At 40.7% G+C, this 19625-nt stretch overlaps 1 protein-coding gene across 2 annotated transcripts; it reads left to right on the top strand.

Moving 5' to 3' along the window:
• Positions 1-1579: 1579 nt before the first annotated feature.
• On the top strand, positions 1580-17300 carry TNFAIP3 (TNF alpha induced protein 3). 2 transcript variants are annotated; one of them, XM_060190387.1, is made up of 9 exons: positions 1580-1828; positions 5119-5428; positions 9049-9239; positions 9864-10011; positions 10165-10335; positions 11677-11857; positions 12584-13152; positions 14115-14296; positions 15191-17300. In XM_060190387.1, the coding sequence occupies exons 2-9, from the start codon at positions 5134-5136 to the stop codon at positions 15473-15475; spliced, it is 2022 nt and encodes a 673-aa protein (XP_060046370.1). In that variant the 5' UTR covers positions 1580-1828; positions 5119-5133; the 3' UTR covers positions 15476-17300. The 2 variants fall into 2 exon arrangements, with proteins under 2 accessions (XP_060046370.1, XP_007531660.2); XM_007531598.3 differs by having other exon boundaries at positions 12584-13503.
• The last annotated feature ends 2325 nt before the right edge of the window (positions 17301-19625 follow it).

Below are 19625 nucleotides of genomic sequence, written 5' to 3'. Positions count from 1 at the left end.
TTAAAGCAAGGCACTTATGCTTTTGCAATAGGGCTGCCGCCAGCAGTAGCCATCAGGTTTTTTTTTAATTATATTTATTTATTTTCCCTTTTTATTTATTTTCCCTTTTGTTGCCCTTGTTGTTTTTATTGTTGCTGTTGCTACTGATGCTGTCGCTGTTGAACTGGACAGAGAAATGGAGAGAGGAGGGGAAGACAGAGAGGGGGAGAGAAAGACAGACACCCACAGACCTGCTTCACTGCCTGTGAAATGACTCCTCTGCAGGTGGGGAGCCAGGGGCTTGAAGGGGGAACCTTACACTGGTCTTTGCATCTCCCATCTTTTTTATACCTGATGCAGAACTCTCTCCTCCACCCCTGGGCTGTGCTTCTGAGCTCACAATCTCCTTGTTATCTAAATAAAGAAAGGAGGAAGAGGGTCTAAGGATTTTTGCTGGAGGATGGCCACAGGTGGTCATAGATAACAATTTATAAAAAGAATTTTTGTACTAAATAGTTGTTTTATTCGTGTACCTTTGAAGAGAAGATCTAACCATCTCTCACAGTAGTATCAGCCATTTGCACTTTGGGGTGAAGTAATTATCAGGGTGTCTACAAAGACTTTTAATAAGTGGGGGGAGGGAGTGGTTGCAGGACCAATAATGACCTAGATGTGATTTTAAACATTATTTACATATCTATTTATTATAGACAGAAACTGAAAAAGAGACAGAGAGAGATGCCTGCAGCACTGCTTTACCATTCGTGAAGCCCTTGCAGGTGGGGAGCCAGGGCATGAACCTGGGTCTCTTTGTACTATAATGCAGGTGCTCAACCAGGTGCCCACCACCTGGCTCCCTTAAACTGAAATATTGCCTGAATGTGCATTTGTATGCCTGATGTAGGCAAATGGAGGAGTGGAAATCTAGAGCTGGCCATTGTTTTGGTGCTTACTTTGCTCTGAGGTTGGCCTTGCCTATGTGCTGTTCAAGGTCTCAGGGTTAAATGGTGTGAGCTCATCTCAGATCTGCACACCACCAAGCTCCCATTGTAGACAGGTGAGATCGCTGGAGGTGGGGACCATGGGACGGGACGCAACTGCTGCAGCTTCTTGAAATCCCCGCAGGGGACCAGAGTCGGGTTCTCCCTTCTGAGCTCATCACAGGCTTAATCCAAGAGTTCCAGAGCTGGCCCAGGTCTGGGTTCCTGGCGCCAGGGTGGTTTTTTAGGGTTTTCTTTCTTAATTATTTCCCTTCTTGTTCTCCACAGTGGATGACTTTCTGCAGAAAAACGGCCAAGAAAAAAAAAAAAGAAGAAGAACCTATTTCATTTCCAGTTCCCATCACCGCTATTTCCACAGGGATATGACGTCGTCATGCTCAGCTTCCGAAATGCCCAGGTGACTCACCCGGGGACACCCCGGGGGCGGGACTCAGGAGTTTCTCGCGGAGGGCGGGGCGGGGCGGGGCGGCAGGCTTGTCCCGGCCCCGCGTCTTCGCCTCCTGCGTCTGCTGCGCCCCCTGGCGGCGGTCACAGCGCGAGCAGCCGCTGGGGTGCGCCGGGCTTCGGGCGCCGGCTGGGCGTCACGTGACACGCTGGAAAGTCCCTGGATGGAAATCCCCGGGCGGCTGCGGTAAAACAGAAGGAAAAAAAGAAGAACTTAGCAGTTTGCAGCCTTCGCAGCGGAGGACGCCAACTACTCGCCCAGACAGACTAGCCGGCCAGCTAACTCCGAGTTGGGGCGTCCATGGAACGCCGCCCCCATACGGCCGGGATTCGGGCCCCTACTAGCGGCACGCGCCTGCCCTGACACCAACTTGGGACTTGGGAGCACGGCGTGGCCCTGAGAGGTGAGCAGCGTCTCGGTGGGTCTGCCAGGTGCCTGGACTGCAAGGGCTGCGGGTGTGCACTGGGCAGCGACTCCCAAGCTAGCCCTGTCCTCCTGGCAGTGACATTGCAAAGGTCCTGGAGGGGGAAATTTTAGCCTTTTGTGCCTGCTGCATTGTTTTGAATTGCTAGGCGTTGAGATCATCAGATGTTGAGGTGACAGCCTTGAATTTCTGCAGCCAGATAGACCTTTCAGAGAACTTAAAGTGCAGTGACTAGTAGTTGCCCCACTGAGACTCTCCCCGCCTCGGCCTCATAGCCCTTGGTGAATTACGCTCTTTTGGCATAATTCAGTGCTGCATTCTCATGGCCACGTAGACCTTGCAGAACTGCTGTGGCTTCTCTCCAGATTATGCAAAGCCAGCCCAACGAGGGGCTGGGGGTCCAAGAGCGAGAGTGGGGGTTTATGGAGCTAATCTTTGTAGGTAAGCTTGCCATCTCTAGGAGTTATGCGCAGAGGGTGGGTGGGGTTGCAGGATTTATTATTTTTTTCCAGCGGCAGTAGTCTAAGAGAAGTATGAAGGTCATTGGCCTGCATTTGAGGGACTCCAATTTAGAGCTATCTGCAGGTTCTTGCTCTAGCCCCTACTCGCCCAGGCAGACTGTCTTTGTCAACCTGGGTCGTCCCACATCCTGCCACCTGGCCTCTCAGGAAAGCAGTGGTATTAAGTAAGGAAGGAGATCAGCTCATTTTGAGACCGCTTTGTTTTCAGTTCTCCCTACCTCTGATCTTTCCTTGGAAAGCCAGTCTGGTCAAGTGTCTGTCTCCAAGGAACAACTAGTTGTTCACTAGTCTTCTAGATCATACCATGCTAATGTCCCAGATTGCCCATTTACCGCTCCGTTCGAGTGAGAATGTCTATGTTGCTTCTCCGACTTTTGCAATTCTTTGTACTACTTATGGAATTTTTGTAGGTATGCATCCCCCCAAAAAAAATCATTGTGCTTATTGATTAAGAAAAATGAGTAACAGAATAACAGAAGTGTAAAAAGAATGTAAGGTGATACTGTATGTAGTTGCCTGTAAGGAGATTGAAGTCAAATATTAGAAACTTCAGTGTTTAATCTTCACTGTGGAGAAGCTCAACTACTGAGACCTTGAGCAGTAGATCGTGAGTCCTTTTAAGAAGGCAGTTCTGCAACCTGTGCAGTGTTAAACCTGTGAATGAGAGGACAGTGGGCTATAAGTGTTAGCATTTGCATGTCTTGCATATATGGTTTAAGTCTCTCCCTACTTGAGATCTTTGCTGTAGATGAGCATGATAGAAAAGAATGATAGTTACAAAAAGAGAGAGAGAGAGGCAGCATCTAACATGCTTAAAAATCCTTTTACTGCTTGTCTGTTTCCTAAGAGTGGCAACCACTGCAGCCACAGGTGTGGTGTTGTGGCAAGTGCAAGCAACAGGTGTAGGAAGACTTGGCTCCTAGGCACAGCTCTGCCTCCCCACCCCACCCCCAGATGTCTATGGTGCCAGAGCAGGACCTATATTTAAGCTGTCTTAGATGCAGATTAAGGTTGTTATGTTATTTGAAGGTCAACAGTAAGGTGAAACTTTGATTTTCAGCTATCATCAGACATAGTGTTGGGCTAGTAGGTGGGTGATCGGGTAGTTCATGGTTTGTGGGTGGACAGATGAATGAATGACGCTGTGAAAGAAACTTTTAGCCATGCCTCAAAAAGAAGTGTATGAGCTATCTTTGTTTCTTCATTGTGTCTATGGTTCTCCAGTGTTTTTTGCCCAATTCCACCTGCAGGGAATGACTGACATCAAAGGATTCCTCTTGAGCCTCAACTAGCAATCAAATTAAGAATCCCCATCCAAACCTATTATCAGAAAACTCAGATACGTTAGGGTCGTTTAGTTTCATTCTTCTTTTTCTGAGTGCCATGAGAATTTAGACCACTATATCAATTGCTTTAAGTAAGGCTGGATCTATCTCAGAGTGGTTTGCCTAAAATCAAAAGGTTTTTTCCCCTTTCCTCTTACATCGAAATAGCATCTTTCTCAACTAGTGGCAAATAGTATGATGCAGGAATTAAGTTAACAATTGCTACAGAACTTCCTAGTGAAAACCTTTGTACTCTGAAATAATCTCTTTAGCTTAAAGTTTAGAACTGATAGACAGACATCCTAGCAAGGTCCAGTGATTGAGAGCAGGCTCTCTACTTAGCTTCTTGCTTGCAAAGATCCACATTGGGTAATCCACATCATTCTACACTGACTGTATGCATTGTAGATGCTGGGGGGGGGTGCTTGTTTTTCTGTTTTTGTTTTTCCCTCAATCATGAGTGATCCACTAGATATCTGGATATCTGCTTCAAGATATCCATTTACTTCCATCAGCTGATTGTTTGAAGACTTTTGGGAAATGCATCTGTATTTGGCACCTGAAGAGTTAAGAGTAAAATTTGGTTGGCAGTTGAGCTCCTCGGTCTGCTCTTGAGAATGTAGAACTTAATATGTTATTATAGTTATAATTTTATCTCTTCTGATTTTGTAAAGGACTGAAAGACTATTGACTATGCTTCAAACTGTAAAACCTCTTGTTAGAAATAAGCTTTTTTTTTTGTCACATATGCAGCATTCAGGTTTAACTTTTCATGAACAACCTAATACACTGGTAAAAAAACATACTATAAATCTTGACGGGGATAATGAAAAAGCTCCCATCAGCAACATATGTGATGGTATATAACTGCAGAAATCTTTCTTCACAAAATATTTACTGCTTTTCCTGTAGGAGAGAACCACTTAAAAGAGTGAAGTCAAGACTGCCTAAAATCAGGGATTGCTTGACAGTGATTTTAGAGAAGAAGCTATAGATTTTTCAGGGCTCTTGTATGCCCCTAACTGGCATCCAAAACTCATAAAATTCACTCACTAGCTAAGTGGCATCAGAATGAGATGGGATATAAGTCTCTGAGGAGATGCTGTACCTGTAGTTGGACAGGCTTGGCTCCTTGACAAACTTTACTGAAAATAAGGGTTATTCCCCCTCCTCCTCAGTACCCACTGTCTGCCTTCCATCTCTTGTTTAGACTAATCTGTAAAAGTGATGTAATTTACAACAGTCCAGTATGAGTTAATCTGTGGAGCCAGCTAGTATCCTGGGAGTAGAGGTGACTAAGATCTTGTGCCTACAGATTAGGGTAATGACAAGATCAAACATTGGGGTTTCCTGCAGGCAGGTATATAGGAGTAGCATCAAGTTGGGGCTAACGGAATGTCCCCCTCCCCTCCCTTCTATTCAGGCTTTGTAGAGCACAATGGCTGAACAACTCCTTCCTCAGGCTTTGTATTTGAGTAATATGCGGAAAGCTGTGAAGATAAGAGAAAGAACTCCAGAAGATATTTTTAAGCCTATCAATGGAATCATTCACCATTTTAAGTCCATGCACCGATACACTCTGGAAATGTTCAGGACTTGCCAGTTTTGCCCACAATTTCGGGAGATCATCCACAAAGCTCTCATCGACAGAAACATCCAGACTTCTTTGGAAAACCAGAAGAAGCTCAATTGGTGTCGAGAAGTCAGAAAGCTTGTGGCATTGAAAACTAATGGTAAGATGAGCTTTCATCTAAGGAGTTGCTATAGTGGTCCTGGGTCTGCAGTCATTGAATTTTAATAGCAGTTGTCCAAACTTAAAGCTCTTGAGAATTATATAAAGGACATCTGATAAAAGCAAGCTTGTTATGTAAATATCTAGCTTAAGGGTAGTTTCTAATTATTTATATTAGATAGCAAAATACATCAAGACTAAGGAAATGTGTTCTTAAACACCCCCCACCCCATGACATTTCTCTAATTCTTGCAACTGTTGAATCATTTGTAAAATTCCCATCCCCAGCCACTAATGGAAATATTCAAAAGGTTTTAAATTCAAAAGGAAAGCATTGTGTGAAAACTGGTATTACTAGTGTTCCCCACTGTCACTAGAAAATGTCTGTGGTGATCTTTATATTTGAACTGATGGCATTTTATGAGTGAAGAGCTATTGATGATGAGTGTAGGTCTGTTTCTGCTCCTCTCTTTATCTAGGTTCTTTTGCCTATGGCCTAATAATATGAAATAGATAGCTACTGAGATTTTTAGCACAGACTTTGGACCTCGACTTCATTATTTTTAGGGATTCCAAGTATTGAATCTCTTGCGGGCTATACCTAGCTTTCCATTAGTTACCTATTTCTTGTTCTACACTTGACTTTTTTTTTTTGTAATTTCTTTTAAGAAAAAGTATATACATTATAAAAACATCCAAAAATACTATTTCACACATTAAAAAAAAATTCTTTATAGATGCAGCTAATTTTTACAAGAAACAAGCAAGCTCATCAGAGTCAATAAAATGTTCATGGTCTGAGTAAAGGCAGGAATCTAAGGCCCTTAGGTTAGTGACATTCCTAAACCATTTCTATCAAAATGATATATAAAGATGGAGCAAATTCTTGTTCACTAATAAACTGATAAGAACATTATTTAAATTTTAACTTACTTTTGATGTAGGTACCTTAGAGTGGTGGGGGTCCTGGTCTTTTGTTTTGGTTTTGAGAGCCTTGTAGATCAGATGAACATCTCACTTTTATGTTTGCAACACAAATTCTTAGAAACATAGGTATAAAAGAAAACTGGGGGTAGCTAGTGCTTATATTCCACTTGGCATCAAATCAAGTGATGCCTAGAAGTTGGTAATTATATAAAAAGCCATCATAGGATTTATATGCCTGGCAGTTTGTGGTTGCAACTCTCTCCCATTTTTGTTGGGGAGGGGAGTGTAGGCTAGGGAGAGGAGTTAGCCTTTAGAAATTAGAATTCTGTATCTGCATAACAGTCTGCCAAATTTAAAAATGTTATAATATAAAGAAAGCCTTATTTCATTAGCAAAATTAATTAACATTTGTATTAAGAGAAAAATGGCCAAAAGGTCTTGACCTGTCTCACCTAAAGCTATAGTTGATTTAGATATTTGCAGAGCTATATTTTCAGATACATTTTTAGAGCTCCATGAACAATTTGATCCCCTTATCAGAGTTTGGCCATTTTGCAAATCTGAGATATTAAATGTTTAGGCAAAAGTTAATATTTGTGCTTAGGGCTATGGTCTAGTCAGGGAACTAGAAATATTAAGAAATGTAAATAGTTAGCTCTTTGCAAAAATATATTCTTTTAGTCAACAGTAATTCACACTAACAAACTGCAAACAGAAATGCTTTTTTTTAATTTTTATTATTGACAAAAACCATAGGATAAGAGGGGCACAACTCCACACAATTCCCACCACCAGAACTCTGTATCCCATCCTCTTCCCTGATAGCTTTCCTATTCTTTAAAATACTTTTTTGATGACATTCTCAGGACAATAAGGATATTTGAGCTCAGTATTCTTTCATTTCTCTGTTTTTAAGAAAGTAGCTTATAACTTTTGAAAAAGAAAAATAATATTTGAGGAAGAAAGAAGCATTTCCTCTCTAATTTATGGGAGTACCTTTTTTTATTTTAAACCTATAGAAGGATCTACAGTGCCAACTGTCTGTTGGGGAGGGGGTGATTCACTAGTTTACATTTGAGGATATGAGACTGCTGTGAATGAGGAAGGGAGTAGGTGGCATAAAATTGAAACTTCATGTGAAAAATTCCAGTGTCTATTGGCTGCAGCGATTTCACTTGTATAATGAGTAGCCCTACTCCAGCTCACCCTGGCCACACCTACTTGGAAAGTCCAGGGTGCACTTCACTGTTTAAATGTCTACACGCCAGAACAAAAAGTACAATACTGTTGCTCAATTGCTAGTCAAATAACTTTGCACTGGGGAATTCCAGATGTTACTTAGGGAATTTTATACTGGTGCATCTCAATAAAGAACTGAAAGTAAGCACAAGAAAAAGGAGAAAGAAAGAGAGAAAGAAAGAAAGAAAGAAAGAGAGAGAGAGAAAAAAAGCCTTATCTTTGCTCTAGATTTTGCAAAGGGGAAATTTCAACAGAATGCAATCATTGCCACACTTCTGCCAAGATATAAGGCATAAGCATTCTTTTTTTGTATGTTTATCTGAATCCCTAATTAATTAGCTTTTTTTTTTCTTTCTTAATGTATAAATTGAAGAGATACTGAGAGTGGATATACTCATCAGGGTTATATTTTCTTCAGTTATATTTAGAATTTGATAAAATTTCCAATTTTTCTCAGAATTTGACAGTTCTACTACTCTACCTGTAGAGTAACTAACATAAGAAAATAATCTTTTTTTCTTTATAAAAACTATTCTCTTCCTAACAGGAAGTTAAGGAATTAAGTTTTGGTGTATTAAAGATTCCCACACAAGTTGAAAAAGAGCGATCTCTTAAATTGTGGATTTTGACCTATAAAAGTAAATTATTCTTGGAATAAACTCAGATCTTTTATTAATGCTCAAAATTCTTTAAAAATTGCCAACCATAAATACTGAATTATTTTTAAATTTAGCTAACAAGGGACTCTTTAAATCTTAGAAACCTTCTGTAATTTTAAACAAGCTGGAACTTGGGCTGTGGTAGTGGGTAGACTGTAGGTAGTAGTATGTTCTCAGTTCTACTTTAAAAAAGAAAAAAAAGAGGAAAAGAGGCTCCAAAGACTACAGTGGAATGGTCAAGTCATTTATAACTGAGTCACTACAGATCATCCCTGTCTAGTACACAGAGCCCCAGATGCTTCCTGGTTTGTGTCTGTTGACTACCCTGAATGTTTTCTTATAGAATCTGAGAGTAGTAGTACCAGCTTTGTGGCCAGGACATTGAGGATTGTTAGAAAGGGATGAACTTGAGAGAACATAATTCAATACCTCATTCTACAGAGAAGAAAAATATTCAGAGAGGTTGAGAACTTAACCCCAGGGTCACCTAAACTAGTTAGAGTGGAGCCAGACTACAGCCTAGGTCCTAGGACTATATACTAGTCTCTGACTCCTTTGCTCTCTTGCTCTTATTTATTAAAAATAGAAGTGAGAAGAATTATTTTTTTACTTTAAAAGTGTCTTTACCTTGTAAAATATTCTCAGATGGTTCTTTCACTAAGAAATCAAGCAGTTTGCATTTCTCACATGCCTTCCTGGGTACCCTGTAATTGCAATGGGACTCATTGACTCTGAAAAACCTTTGCTAGGCACATTAGATACTCATTGCTTGAATTTGCTTTCCTTCCATCCCCAGGTGATGGAAACTGCCTCATGCATGCTGCTTCTCAGTATATGTGGGGTGTACAGGACACAGATTTGGTCCTGAGAAAGGCACTTTTCAGCACCCTCAAGGAGACGGACACACGCAACTTCAAATTCCGCTGGCAACTGGAGTCTCTGAAATCTCAGGAATTTGTGGAAACAGGACTTTGCTATGACACTCGGGTATGTTTTATCCACACATTCAGCATCGATGCATGGAGCACCCTGCTGGGAAAAGGGCACCGTAGGTCATCCCCCTACTTCTAAGGAACACATGTTTGGCTAGGTCACATGAACTTGGCTAAGCACAACATAGTCAAGTAATGGAAAACACTAGACTTTTGTCCATGCTAGAAGGTTTCAGGGAAGTAGATTCCCAGCTGTGGATCTCTTTGTTTTAGCAGAAGAGTTTCTGGTCATGGCCTTTCCTTGTGGTGTTTTACTTGTTTTTCAGTTTGATTGCTGTTAGCATATTTTATCAGTCAATCAAATTTAGAAATATGCTTCACCATTCTCAGTCATAAGTTGGGATTTTTTTTCTCACTTGGACAAGGAGCTTCAAATGTTATGCCTCACCAGGGATTTTTCTGAAAGCAGGTGCTGTCCCTATCCTCCTCTTTTGAGTTTACATTGTATTGGAGCAAAATAAAGAAAACCAAAATAGGGAATTATTTGAATGATGATTTCAAGAATGAGGAAATGCTAAGTTATAGAAATTAATGATTCTAAAGTGAAATCAGAATATGTTTTCAATGCAGAATGAATTCCATTCCCATCATGTTTCTCTCTTTTCCCCTCTTTTCCTAGAATTGGACTGATGAGTGGGACAGCCTGGTCAAAATGGCCTCCACAGACACACCAGTGGTCCACTGTGGACTGCAGTATAATTCCCTGGAAGAAATACATATATTTGTCCTTTGTAACATCCTCAGAAGGCCTATCATTGTTATTTCAGGTGAGATGCTTATTTGTATTTCTGTGTTTGTTTTTTTTTTTTAGCTTTAATCTTTTAACTATTGGGGAAAACCCACAAAGTTTTAGATAGCCATTGCTAAATGGGAATTGATGACAGTCACCTAATGGTTTCATCTCTTTCTTCTTTAAATAGACAAAATGCTGAGAAGTTTGGAATCAGGTTCAAATTTCTCTCCTTTGAAAGTGGGTGGAATTTATTTGCCCCTCCACTGGCCTGCTCAGGAATGCTACAGATACCCAATTGTCCTTGGCTATGACAGCCAGCACTTTGCACCACTGGTAACTCTGAAGGACAGTGGACCTGGTGAGAAAAATTTTACTTCTGTTAGATACAAAGTACACTCTCATCTCGTTAATGTCAAACCACTTACTGAAATAGTCTCATTTAGGTGTATTCTTTCTGTTTAAGTACAACCTTCTGTCACTTACTTGGTCAGCAAAAGTAATGCGGTAACATCATTCCTATTATTCTCCATCTTTGCGGGGCGGGGTGGGGGCAACAAGGGGACCCTTATCAGGGCTTCACTTCTACTGATTGACTTTTCCAGATAGAGAGAGAGAGAGAGAGATGAACTGATGGTGTGGGGAGAAGACACTACATCACTGAAGCTTCCCTCCACTGTGGTAATCAAGCTTGAACCTGGGTCATGTGTATAGCAAAGCAAGAGCACTATCCAAGTGAACTGTTTGCTAGCCCAGCCCTCCATCTTTTAAGTATAACTGAGGAAGTACTTTCAGCATGTGTGTTTTGAGTAGGAGGTACATGCATATAACTACTACCACGGTACTTTAATAGTGCCAGTAGGAGACATTCAGTTTTATATTATAAAATTTTATTCAAGTAACATTGGCTTATAACACTATTTTTCACATATGCAGCATTACAACTCAGCATCTGTATGTTGAGTCTAGTTTACCATTTACAATTAATACATGATAAATCAAGGTAGATAGCACAGACATACAGAACAGGGGCATGTCCATCAGATTATATCTTCCTGCTTTTTGTAGAACAGGCACTGTGCAAAGTGCAGTAGGTATACTATATTTCTTTTCTTTTTGGATAGGACAGAGAGAAATTGAAGAGAAGGGGGAGATAAAGAGGGGGAGAGAAAGACACTGGCAGAACTGCTTCACCACTTGTGAACTGACGCCCTCCCCTCCCCCCGCCCCACAGATGGGGAGCCAGGAGCTCAAACTGGGATCATTCCTGGTGTTTGTACTATGTGTGCTTAACCCTATGCGCCTCTGCCCAACCCCCTACCCCCTACCCCCATAGTATGTCTGCAGGCTGTAAGCATTAGCAACCTTATTTCATAAATGAGATGATTATAGCTCAGGAATGAATGTTAAACATCTTACCCAGTGTAACTGAGTTTGACAATGCTTCTCAAGTCTGTGTAGTTCTGTGGGAATTTAACTAGTAAGTTTCATTGTCTCCAGTCAGCTTAATATTCTGGGACTTCTTGGAAACAATACACTTATATACAGATTTAGCACAGTTTGCTTTCTCATTTGAGTTTGTGGCTAGAGGATACTTTCCCCTAATCTAATTGTATCCTTTTAAATTTTCAGCATTATATATGACCTCAAAAATGACCTTACTTATTAAAGTAACATTTTGCTTCTGTGTTTTCTCCCTCAGAAATCCGAGCTGTCCCACTTGTTAACAGAGACAAAGGAAGATTTGAAGACTTAAAGGTTCACTTTTTGACAGATCCTGAAAATGAGATGAAGGAAAAGCTTCTGAAAGAATACTTGATGGTGATAGAAATTCCAGTCCAAGGTTGGGACCATGGCACCACACATTTGATTAATGCTGCAAAGTAAGCATTCATTCTTTTTAACTCTGTTCTTTGTCAGTCTTAACTATCAGTTGTTGACTTCTACCACATAAACCTTTGCCATCCTCACAGCTCAGCACTAATTTTTTTTAAATGAGTCTCCTCTAATGTGGAATGATTCAGTGACTCATATATGTATTAGAGAGGTATACTTCAGTCAGCACTAATTTCTGTTTTATGGCAAGAAATCATTTATCTGTAATGATTTTTTCTGCATAGCTAGATGATGAGAGAACTGACTTTTAAAAGTGTACTTAAATTATGGATTTATTTTTTTTTACTGTCCAATCATGCTAGGTCACAGCATACTAACATATCATATTTGACTCTAGAATATGTTTACAAGCATGATGAACTGTGTGATATGAGGAATAAAACTTTTGTTGTCCACAGTGGGTCTTTACCATCCCATGCTAACTTTTTCAGATAGAGGAGACAGACAGACAGACAGAGACAGACAGACAGACAGACACACTGTAGCACCAAAACTTCCTCCAGTACAGTGGTGACCAGGCTCGAACATGAATATTACACATGGCAAAGTAGCACATTATCCAGGTGAGCTACTTTGCTGGCTCAGAGGGGAAACTGTGAATTATAAAAGTCTGTCGTATTTTACATTAAAATAGTTTGCTGTTGAACTAGTGGTATAAAATTATGCTTGTGTGTGGACATGTGTGTGATATTTTTTTTTCTCTTGGTCGTTAGGTTAGATGAAGCTAATTTACCAAAAGAAATAAATCTGGTAGATGACTACTTTGAACTTGTCCAGCATGAGCACAAGAAGTGGCAGGAAAACAATGAACAAGAACGGAGAGAGCTGCATGCTCCAAATCCTCTGGAACATTCCACTCCCCAGCTTTCTCTCATGGACATAAAATGTGAAACACCCAACTGTCCTTTCTTCATGTCTGTGAACACCCAGCCTTTATGTCATGAATGCTCAGAGAGGCGACAAAAGAACCAAAACAAATCTTCCAAAGCAAACTCCAAACCAGGCCCTGAATTACTCCCTGGCATGACTCTAGGGCCCTCTCGGGGTGAGCTTTATGAGCCCATGGCCTGGAATTCAGAAGAACCTACAGGAGGACCTCGCTCAGCCCCACCTACGGCACCCAGCCTTTTCTTGTTCAGTGAGACCACTGCTATGAAGTGCCGGAGCCCTGGCTGTCCATTCACACTGAATGTACAACACAATGGATTCTGTGAGCGTTGCCACAATGCTAGACAACTTAATGCTGGACACACATCAGACAACAAAAGGCATTTGGATCCTGGTAAGTGCCAAGCATGCCTTCAGGATGTTACCAGGACATTTAATGGGATCTGCAGTACTTGCTTCAAAAGGACTAAGGCAGAACCCTCCTCCCACCTCAGCTCTAGCATCCCTCCTTCTTGTCATCAGCGGTCCAAGTCAGACCCTTTACAGCATGTACCAAGTCTCTCCCCACATTCTTGCCACAGAGCTGGGAATGAGGCTCCCCCTGGCTGCCTCTCTCAGGCCACAAGGACTCCAGGGGACAGAACTGGGACAAGCAAGTGCAGAAAAGCTGGCTGCATGTATTTTGGGACTCCAGAAAACCAGGGCTTTTGCACGCTGTGCTTCATCGAGTACAGAGAAAATAAACGTGAGTGAAACAATTGATTTCCTAATCCCTATTTTAAAACTCCTGTTTAGAAGGGGTTCTGTTCTTGAACTTAAAGAGCTCCATTGAATAGTCAGATAGAATGTGGCTTGTAAGAAGGACAGTGAGTGGTTCTTCCAGACACACATGAACACAACAAGCACAGAATTCCATGTTTCCAAACTTGAAAAGCACCCTGTAGAATGAGTCTATAGAACTCATTTTCATAAGGTCATTCAGACATTAATGAGGCAGAGTTTAAACTAAACTTCTTATAAAACCTCAAAATCTTGAAATGGATTGAAATCTAGAGAATGGGAATCGCTACTAACATAAGAAAACACTTGTGGTTTTAAGAATCTCTTTTGTTCTTTTATGGACCAGTGAAATATGTTTTTAAAAAAATGAGAGGTTTGTACAGCCAAAGATGACTCAGTGGTTGTTATTGTTTTGTATTTGGTGGGATTTGTAAAAGACTGCTCTTATGTATATATCAAAGACCGACCTAGTCTGCACTGGAAACCTGATGTTTTGTTGTTGTTTTTTCTCATGTCAGTGTGTTTGTCTCACCAGTGGCCCATATGTGTGACTGATTTGTACCAATTCTCTTCTAGCTTTTGTTGCTGCCTCAGGAAAAGGTGGTCCCACAGCCTCTAGGTTTCAGAACACAGTCCCCTGCCTAGGACGGGAATGTGGTACGCTCGGAAGCACTGTGTTTGAAGGCTACTGTCAGAAGTGTTTCATTGAAGCTCAGAATCAGAGATTTCATGAAGCGAAAAGGACTGTAGAGCAACTGGTGAGCCATTTTTATATACTTTTCCGTTCCTCTGGGCAGGTCTTTGCTAGAGCAACTTCTCCCCTTTATTGATAGAATGCTTTCCTCGCTGTCTAATTCTAGGAAAGATCCCAGGGAAAAAAATCATGGTGGTCCTGGGGTTGGAAGTACTGCTGATTTCTGTGGTCCACTTGTACATGGGAATTCATTTACAATAAATGAGTCATAAAAGAAAGGCTCTTTAGCATTGGTGGCTTTTTGATTTGAGTAGAAACATAGCTAAGTAACTTTAAACCTAGATAAGCTGGCCTCAAAATGTTCATAAGTACTGCTATATCATGTGGAGTTCAGAGAAGGCAGAGCACCCCAGGAACCTCTACTTGTAACATATAATAAAAGCAAATTTTGGCAGTCCAGGAGATACCACAGTGGAGAAAGTGCTAGACTCTAAAGTGTGATGTCTTGAGTTAGAGCTCTGGTATCCCATGTAACATGGGAGTGATGTTCTGGTTTTCTCTCATTAATAAATCTTTGTTTAAAAAAAATAGCAAGCTTTGGCTGATTGATGCCTCTCCTATTATTTACAGAGTAGTAAGGAACTTATATAAGAATAACTTATTATTACTGCAAAGAGAAGAGAGCTGGAGTAGCATTTATAGGTCTCTCTATTTGGATTAGTGGTCCCTCTGGGCCTCTCTGGAGCCAGGTCTGCTTTCTCTGGGATTCAAAGGAAACTTCCTTAGAGAGGCCCTGTTCATATACTACACATGAACAGTCTATAAGCAGTCTGTGAACTTTCCCCTGAGTAGGTGCTGTTTACCCCCAAAAAGCTGTTTGTAGAATCCATATCACCAGCTAAGATGATATTATGCTCACCCTGAGAGGTGTGACCATTCTTTCTACATTTGCACACAGATATCAAGCCGGCACCGAGACAAGCCACGAACCACACAGAGCTCCCCCAGACCCAAGTGTGCTCGGGCCTCCTGTAAGAATATACTGGCCTGCCGCAGCGAGGAACTCTGCATGGAGTGCCAGCACCTCAGCCAGCGGGTGGTGTCAGGAGCCCACCACAGTGAGCCCATGCCTGAAGAACCCCCCAAACAGCGATGTCAGGCACCTGCCTGTGATCACTTTGGTAATGCCAAGTGTAATGGCTACTGCAATGAATGCTTTCAGTTCAAGCAGATGTATGGCTAACCAGAAGCAGATGGGACAGACCCAGCAAGAGAGGCCTTGAGTCATTAACCAGTGTGGTGCTATACTCTCAATGCTCTGATGCCACTGGAGGCTCAGTCCCTTTAACAGGAAGCTCAAGGCGTCTGAGCAAAGAAGCAGAAGATGAACTCCCCTACGTGATCTCAAACCTGGTAACTGTGGAACATTCTCAAAGTTGACTTAGAGAAAACTTGGCAAAACTGGCAACAAATGGTGTCAGCCTAGAGCTCTTTCCCATCTCCCACTAAGCAGAAGGTCAAGAGTTCACCAGTCTGGGATCACATCAGGGCTGCCTCATCATCGTTTGAGAAAAGGGGGAAGACAGTGCTGTGGCTTTGGAAACCCAGACTGTTCTACCTGCCCTCTCAGCATTCCTCAGAGAGCCGAGGCTGCATCCTCATAACCCACAGGCCCTTTGCCAGAAGCTCAGGGAAAATGAACATATTCAGAGTGTTAATAGTTTGATGATTTTTTTTTTCTTACCAGCCCAGTTCCTTTCCCCTGGATACAACGGAAACAAAATGCCATCCACAGACTGTGATTCTGAGGCTGCTGAGACTGAATAAGTTTAGAAAGTAAACAAGCTGCTCTTTACAATATGCACCTTTTAGCAAACATAGTATTTTAGTGGGAAGATGTGTAACTCTTTTGGTTAGCACTGTCTTCACTTCTAAAGAAGTTAATTTAGAACTGAAGTGTGCATAAATGTATGTACATATATAATAAACCCTTATTATGTATGAGGGGATTTTTTTAAGTATATTGAAATGATGCCCTAGAAGTTAAGTAGAAAGACCAAATAATAATAACCTATTTTCTGGTTGTTGCTGGGGCACCTCCTATACACTGTGTAGCTTATATGAACTCAACCAGCTGCCTTGTTAAAGGGAGTAGGTGCCCTGTTGTATTTGTGACTCACTTTATTTATTTTATTACAAACTTTTAAGATTATTTAAATGAAAATGTTTCTTCTGTTCTGGGGAAAACTTTGTGGTGTCTTCTTGATAAAATAGTTGCTTTGGGTGATATTACAAAGCCAAGCATGCTCATGTTCCTGATGACAGTGGGGAAATGGGTTTCTGGTACACTTTTTTGTTTGTTTTATTTTTTGCCTCCAGGGTTATTGTTGGGGCTCAGTGCCAGCACTTCGAATCCACTTCTCCTGTGTGTGTGTGTGGGGGGGGGCATTCTTCTCTGTTTTATTTGGTAGAACAGAGGGAAATTGAGAGGGGAAGGAAGGGTAGATTGAGAGGGAGAGAAAGAGAGAGACAGACACGTGCAGACCTACTGCTTTTGAAGCATCCCCCCTGCAGGTGAGAAACTGGAGGCTTGAACCCGGATCCTTGCTCAGGTCCTGTGCTTCTTACTATCTGCGTGTAACCAGGTGTGCCACCACCCATCCCCTCTGATACACTTTTATTGTCTTCCCTAGCAAAGAGAATTCATCGCAATCTTTTGTTTCTTCTTAATGGAAATTTGGCCAGAACCTCTCTCCAACCTTCTGTAAGAAGCTCTTTACTGCAAATATATGTATGCCTCTGAGTATTCTACCTCCTTAGAGATAAGCTTGGGAAGGACAGGGATGACATTAAAGGCAGTCACAGTGGATGATATGACTTTTGTAATATTTGCTGTGCCAATGTACTGCCCCCAGGTGTTAGAAAGTCATCTTTTTTCCAGTGATATCCTAGCATTGTAACAAGCAAGACCTTGTAGTCATATATGAGTATGAGGGAACTTATTTCTATCCTTAGCCTGTAGTTACTAGCTATGCTTTGTGTGACTAACAGACTTTTTTTTTCTTTTTTCTTTTTTTTTTTTTGGAAAAGAGAGAGAAAAAAAAAAGGAGAAATAATTGTTCCCAGAGGTAAAGGCTGGCTCTTTTTTGCTTGCTTGCTTTCTTCTTAGCCTTTACTTATATTACCTGACATATTTTCCACTTAAAGCCTGAGTCTTTTCTACTGCCATAAACATTTAATTTCTTTCTAAAGATTTCAATTAAACTTCAGTGTTTCAGTTCTTGTAAAATTGTTATGATATGACTTATGTGTATTGGTATTTTCATTCTTAATGTGAAAAAGTGGAATTATTTATACTTATAGAAAACATTTGAAATTTGCACATTTAGTTGTTCATGGCATAATACTGTTTACTCTGTTGTCATTTCTTAAAGGTTTAACAAATGTAATTTTTCATAAGATTGACAAAAGTAAATATTAAAAAGTAAGTTATTTAAGAAACAACCTTTGATTGTTACTATTTGTGAATGATGAAAGGAAAAAATGGGCCCAAATAATAGTACCATGCTTCCCAAACAACTTTGCTTATTTTCCTGAATAGTGAATATATCTCTCACTTATGGGTAGTAAGAGAAATTTTTCTTTAAAAAAAAATGACTTAAGGACCAGGCAGTGACACACCTGGTTGATTACACAAGCTACTATGAGCAAGGACCGAGGTTCAAGTCCCCCAGTCCCAACCTGCTGGAAAGAAACTTCTCAAGCAATAAAGCAGTGCTGCAGGTATCTTCACCCTCTCCCTTCATTTTCCTGCCCTCTCAATTTCTCTCTGTCCTATCAAATAACTGAAAGGAGAAAGAAAAAGAAAGAAAGAAAGAAAGAAAGAAAGAAAGAAAGAAAGAAAGAAAGAAAGAAAGAAAGAAAGAAAAAATGGTCACCAGGAGCCCCATGAATTCATCAAGCAAGTACTGAATCCCAGTGAGTAATGGCTATTGCCATTAGGTAAATAAATAAATGGGAAAAGAAATCACTGCATGAGGGTCAGCTGTCTCCTTGAACATTTAGGGTACCGAGGCCTAGGTGGGTTTGGGGACAGCCTGCAATGGCTGTTTGTTACAATGAAATGCTAGGTCATGTGCTTCTCTGAAGGTTCGTTCTGTAAGCTCTAATGGAGTGGGAAAAGAGGGTAAGGAAGAGTAGTAAAGGAAGAGAAATAAAGAGCAAGAAGGAAATCAGGGATAGACCTTAGGAGAGGTGGCCTATAGCTGTATCGGCCAATAGGACTGGCACCCCTAGCATCTTGGGAAAAGGCAAACTGACTCCTCTTTCCACCTGGTGCAGATATACTCAGAGAGGGCTGATTAAGAGGACTATATAACTTCCAGAATTTTTTATGATCCCCAGAAGATAATTGTTTTCAATTGATGTGACATTGCATTATAACATTTTTTAAGTTTTAGCTGTATATCATTAGAAATCAATCTGTGTAGTACATTAAGTTAACCACTACAATTCCAGTTCTCTTTCCTGATGATGGGAAATAATGTTAATCAGTCAGATCTTAGAACTATACTTTAAAGTATATATATTTAGCATACAAGTAGGGAATAATATATTCTGTATACCCATCATCCAGTTTCAACATCTATCAACATTTTGCCATATTTTTTCATCTATCCCCTTTTTTTCTTAATCATATGAAAGCAAATTCCCTATGTTGTGTTCTGACAACCACAAATTACCTCAACATGGTAAGAGTATGTGCTATTTACATTACCACCAAATTACCTCTAGCTAGATTATTTTAATAACATCCAATCCTAAATATGTACACTAATTTCTCAGATTATCAGTTCTACAGTCAAGGGTCCTATTACTCTTAAATTTTTACATTTAAGGCTTTTTTATTCCATAATACTCATTGTTAATTTCTCATGCCATTATTTTGTTAGAGAAAGTAACTTATTTATTTTGTAAGTCATTCCACTTTTTGAATTTGATGGATTGCTTTGTTAAAGTGTCATTTAATGGCCCATCAAAATAGTTCACTTATATAGTGTGATGCTTTGCCATGTGTATGACTCAGATTCTAGCCTGATCCCCACCACACTGAAGAAAGCTCCAGTACTGTGGTCTCTTTTACTCCCTCCCTCTGTCTCTTTCTCTTTCTCAATAAAAGGTGTTACTTGTTTATTTGCTTTTTTTTTTTTACTTTTTTAAAATTTGTTATTGTATAGAGACAGAAATTGAGAGAGAAGAGGGAGAGAGGAAGAGAGACAGAAAGACACCTGCAGACCTGCTTCACTACCCATGAAGCAACTCCCCTGCAGGTAGGGAACCAGGGGCTTGATCCAGGATCCAAACTGGTCCTTGTGCTTTGCACCACGTGCGCT

The sequence above is a fragment of the Erinaceus europaeus genome, chromosome 4 (assembly GCF_950295315.1).
Source record: "Erinaceus europaeus chromosome 4, mEriEur2.1, whole genome shotgun sequence".
NCBI lineage: Eukaryota > Metazoa > Chordata > Mammalia > Eulipotyphla > Erinaceidae > Erinaceus > Erinaceus europaeus.
Note: the sequence above shows the minus strand (reverse complement) of the source record. Positions and strands in the feature narration are given on the sequence as shown.

Bases quoted from the DNA above. Each gene is read 5' to 3' on its own strand.
- TNFAIP3 (XM_007531598.3), top strand. From the start codon at position 5,134: ATGGCTGAACAACTCCTTCCTCAGGCTTTGTATTTGAGTAATATGCGG. The intron at 10,012-10,164 runs GTGAGATGCTTA...TTCTTTAAATAG, and splicing joins GCCTATCATTGTTATTTCAG to ACAAAATGCTGAGAAGTTTG. The intron at 10,336-11,676 runs GTGAGAAAAATT...TTTCTCCCTCAG, and splicing joins TCTGAAGGACAGTGGACCTG to AAATCCGAGCTGTCCCACTT.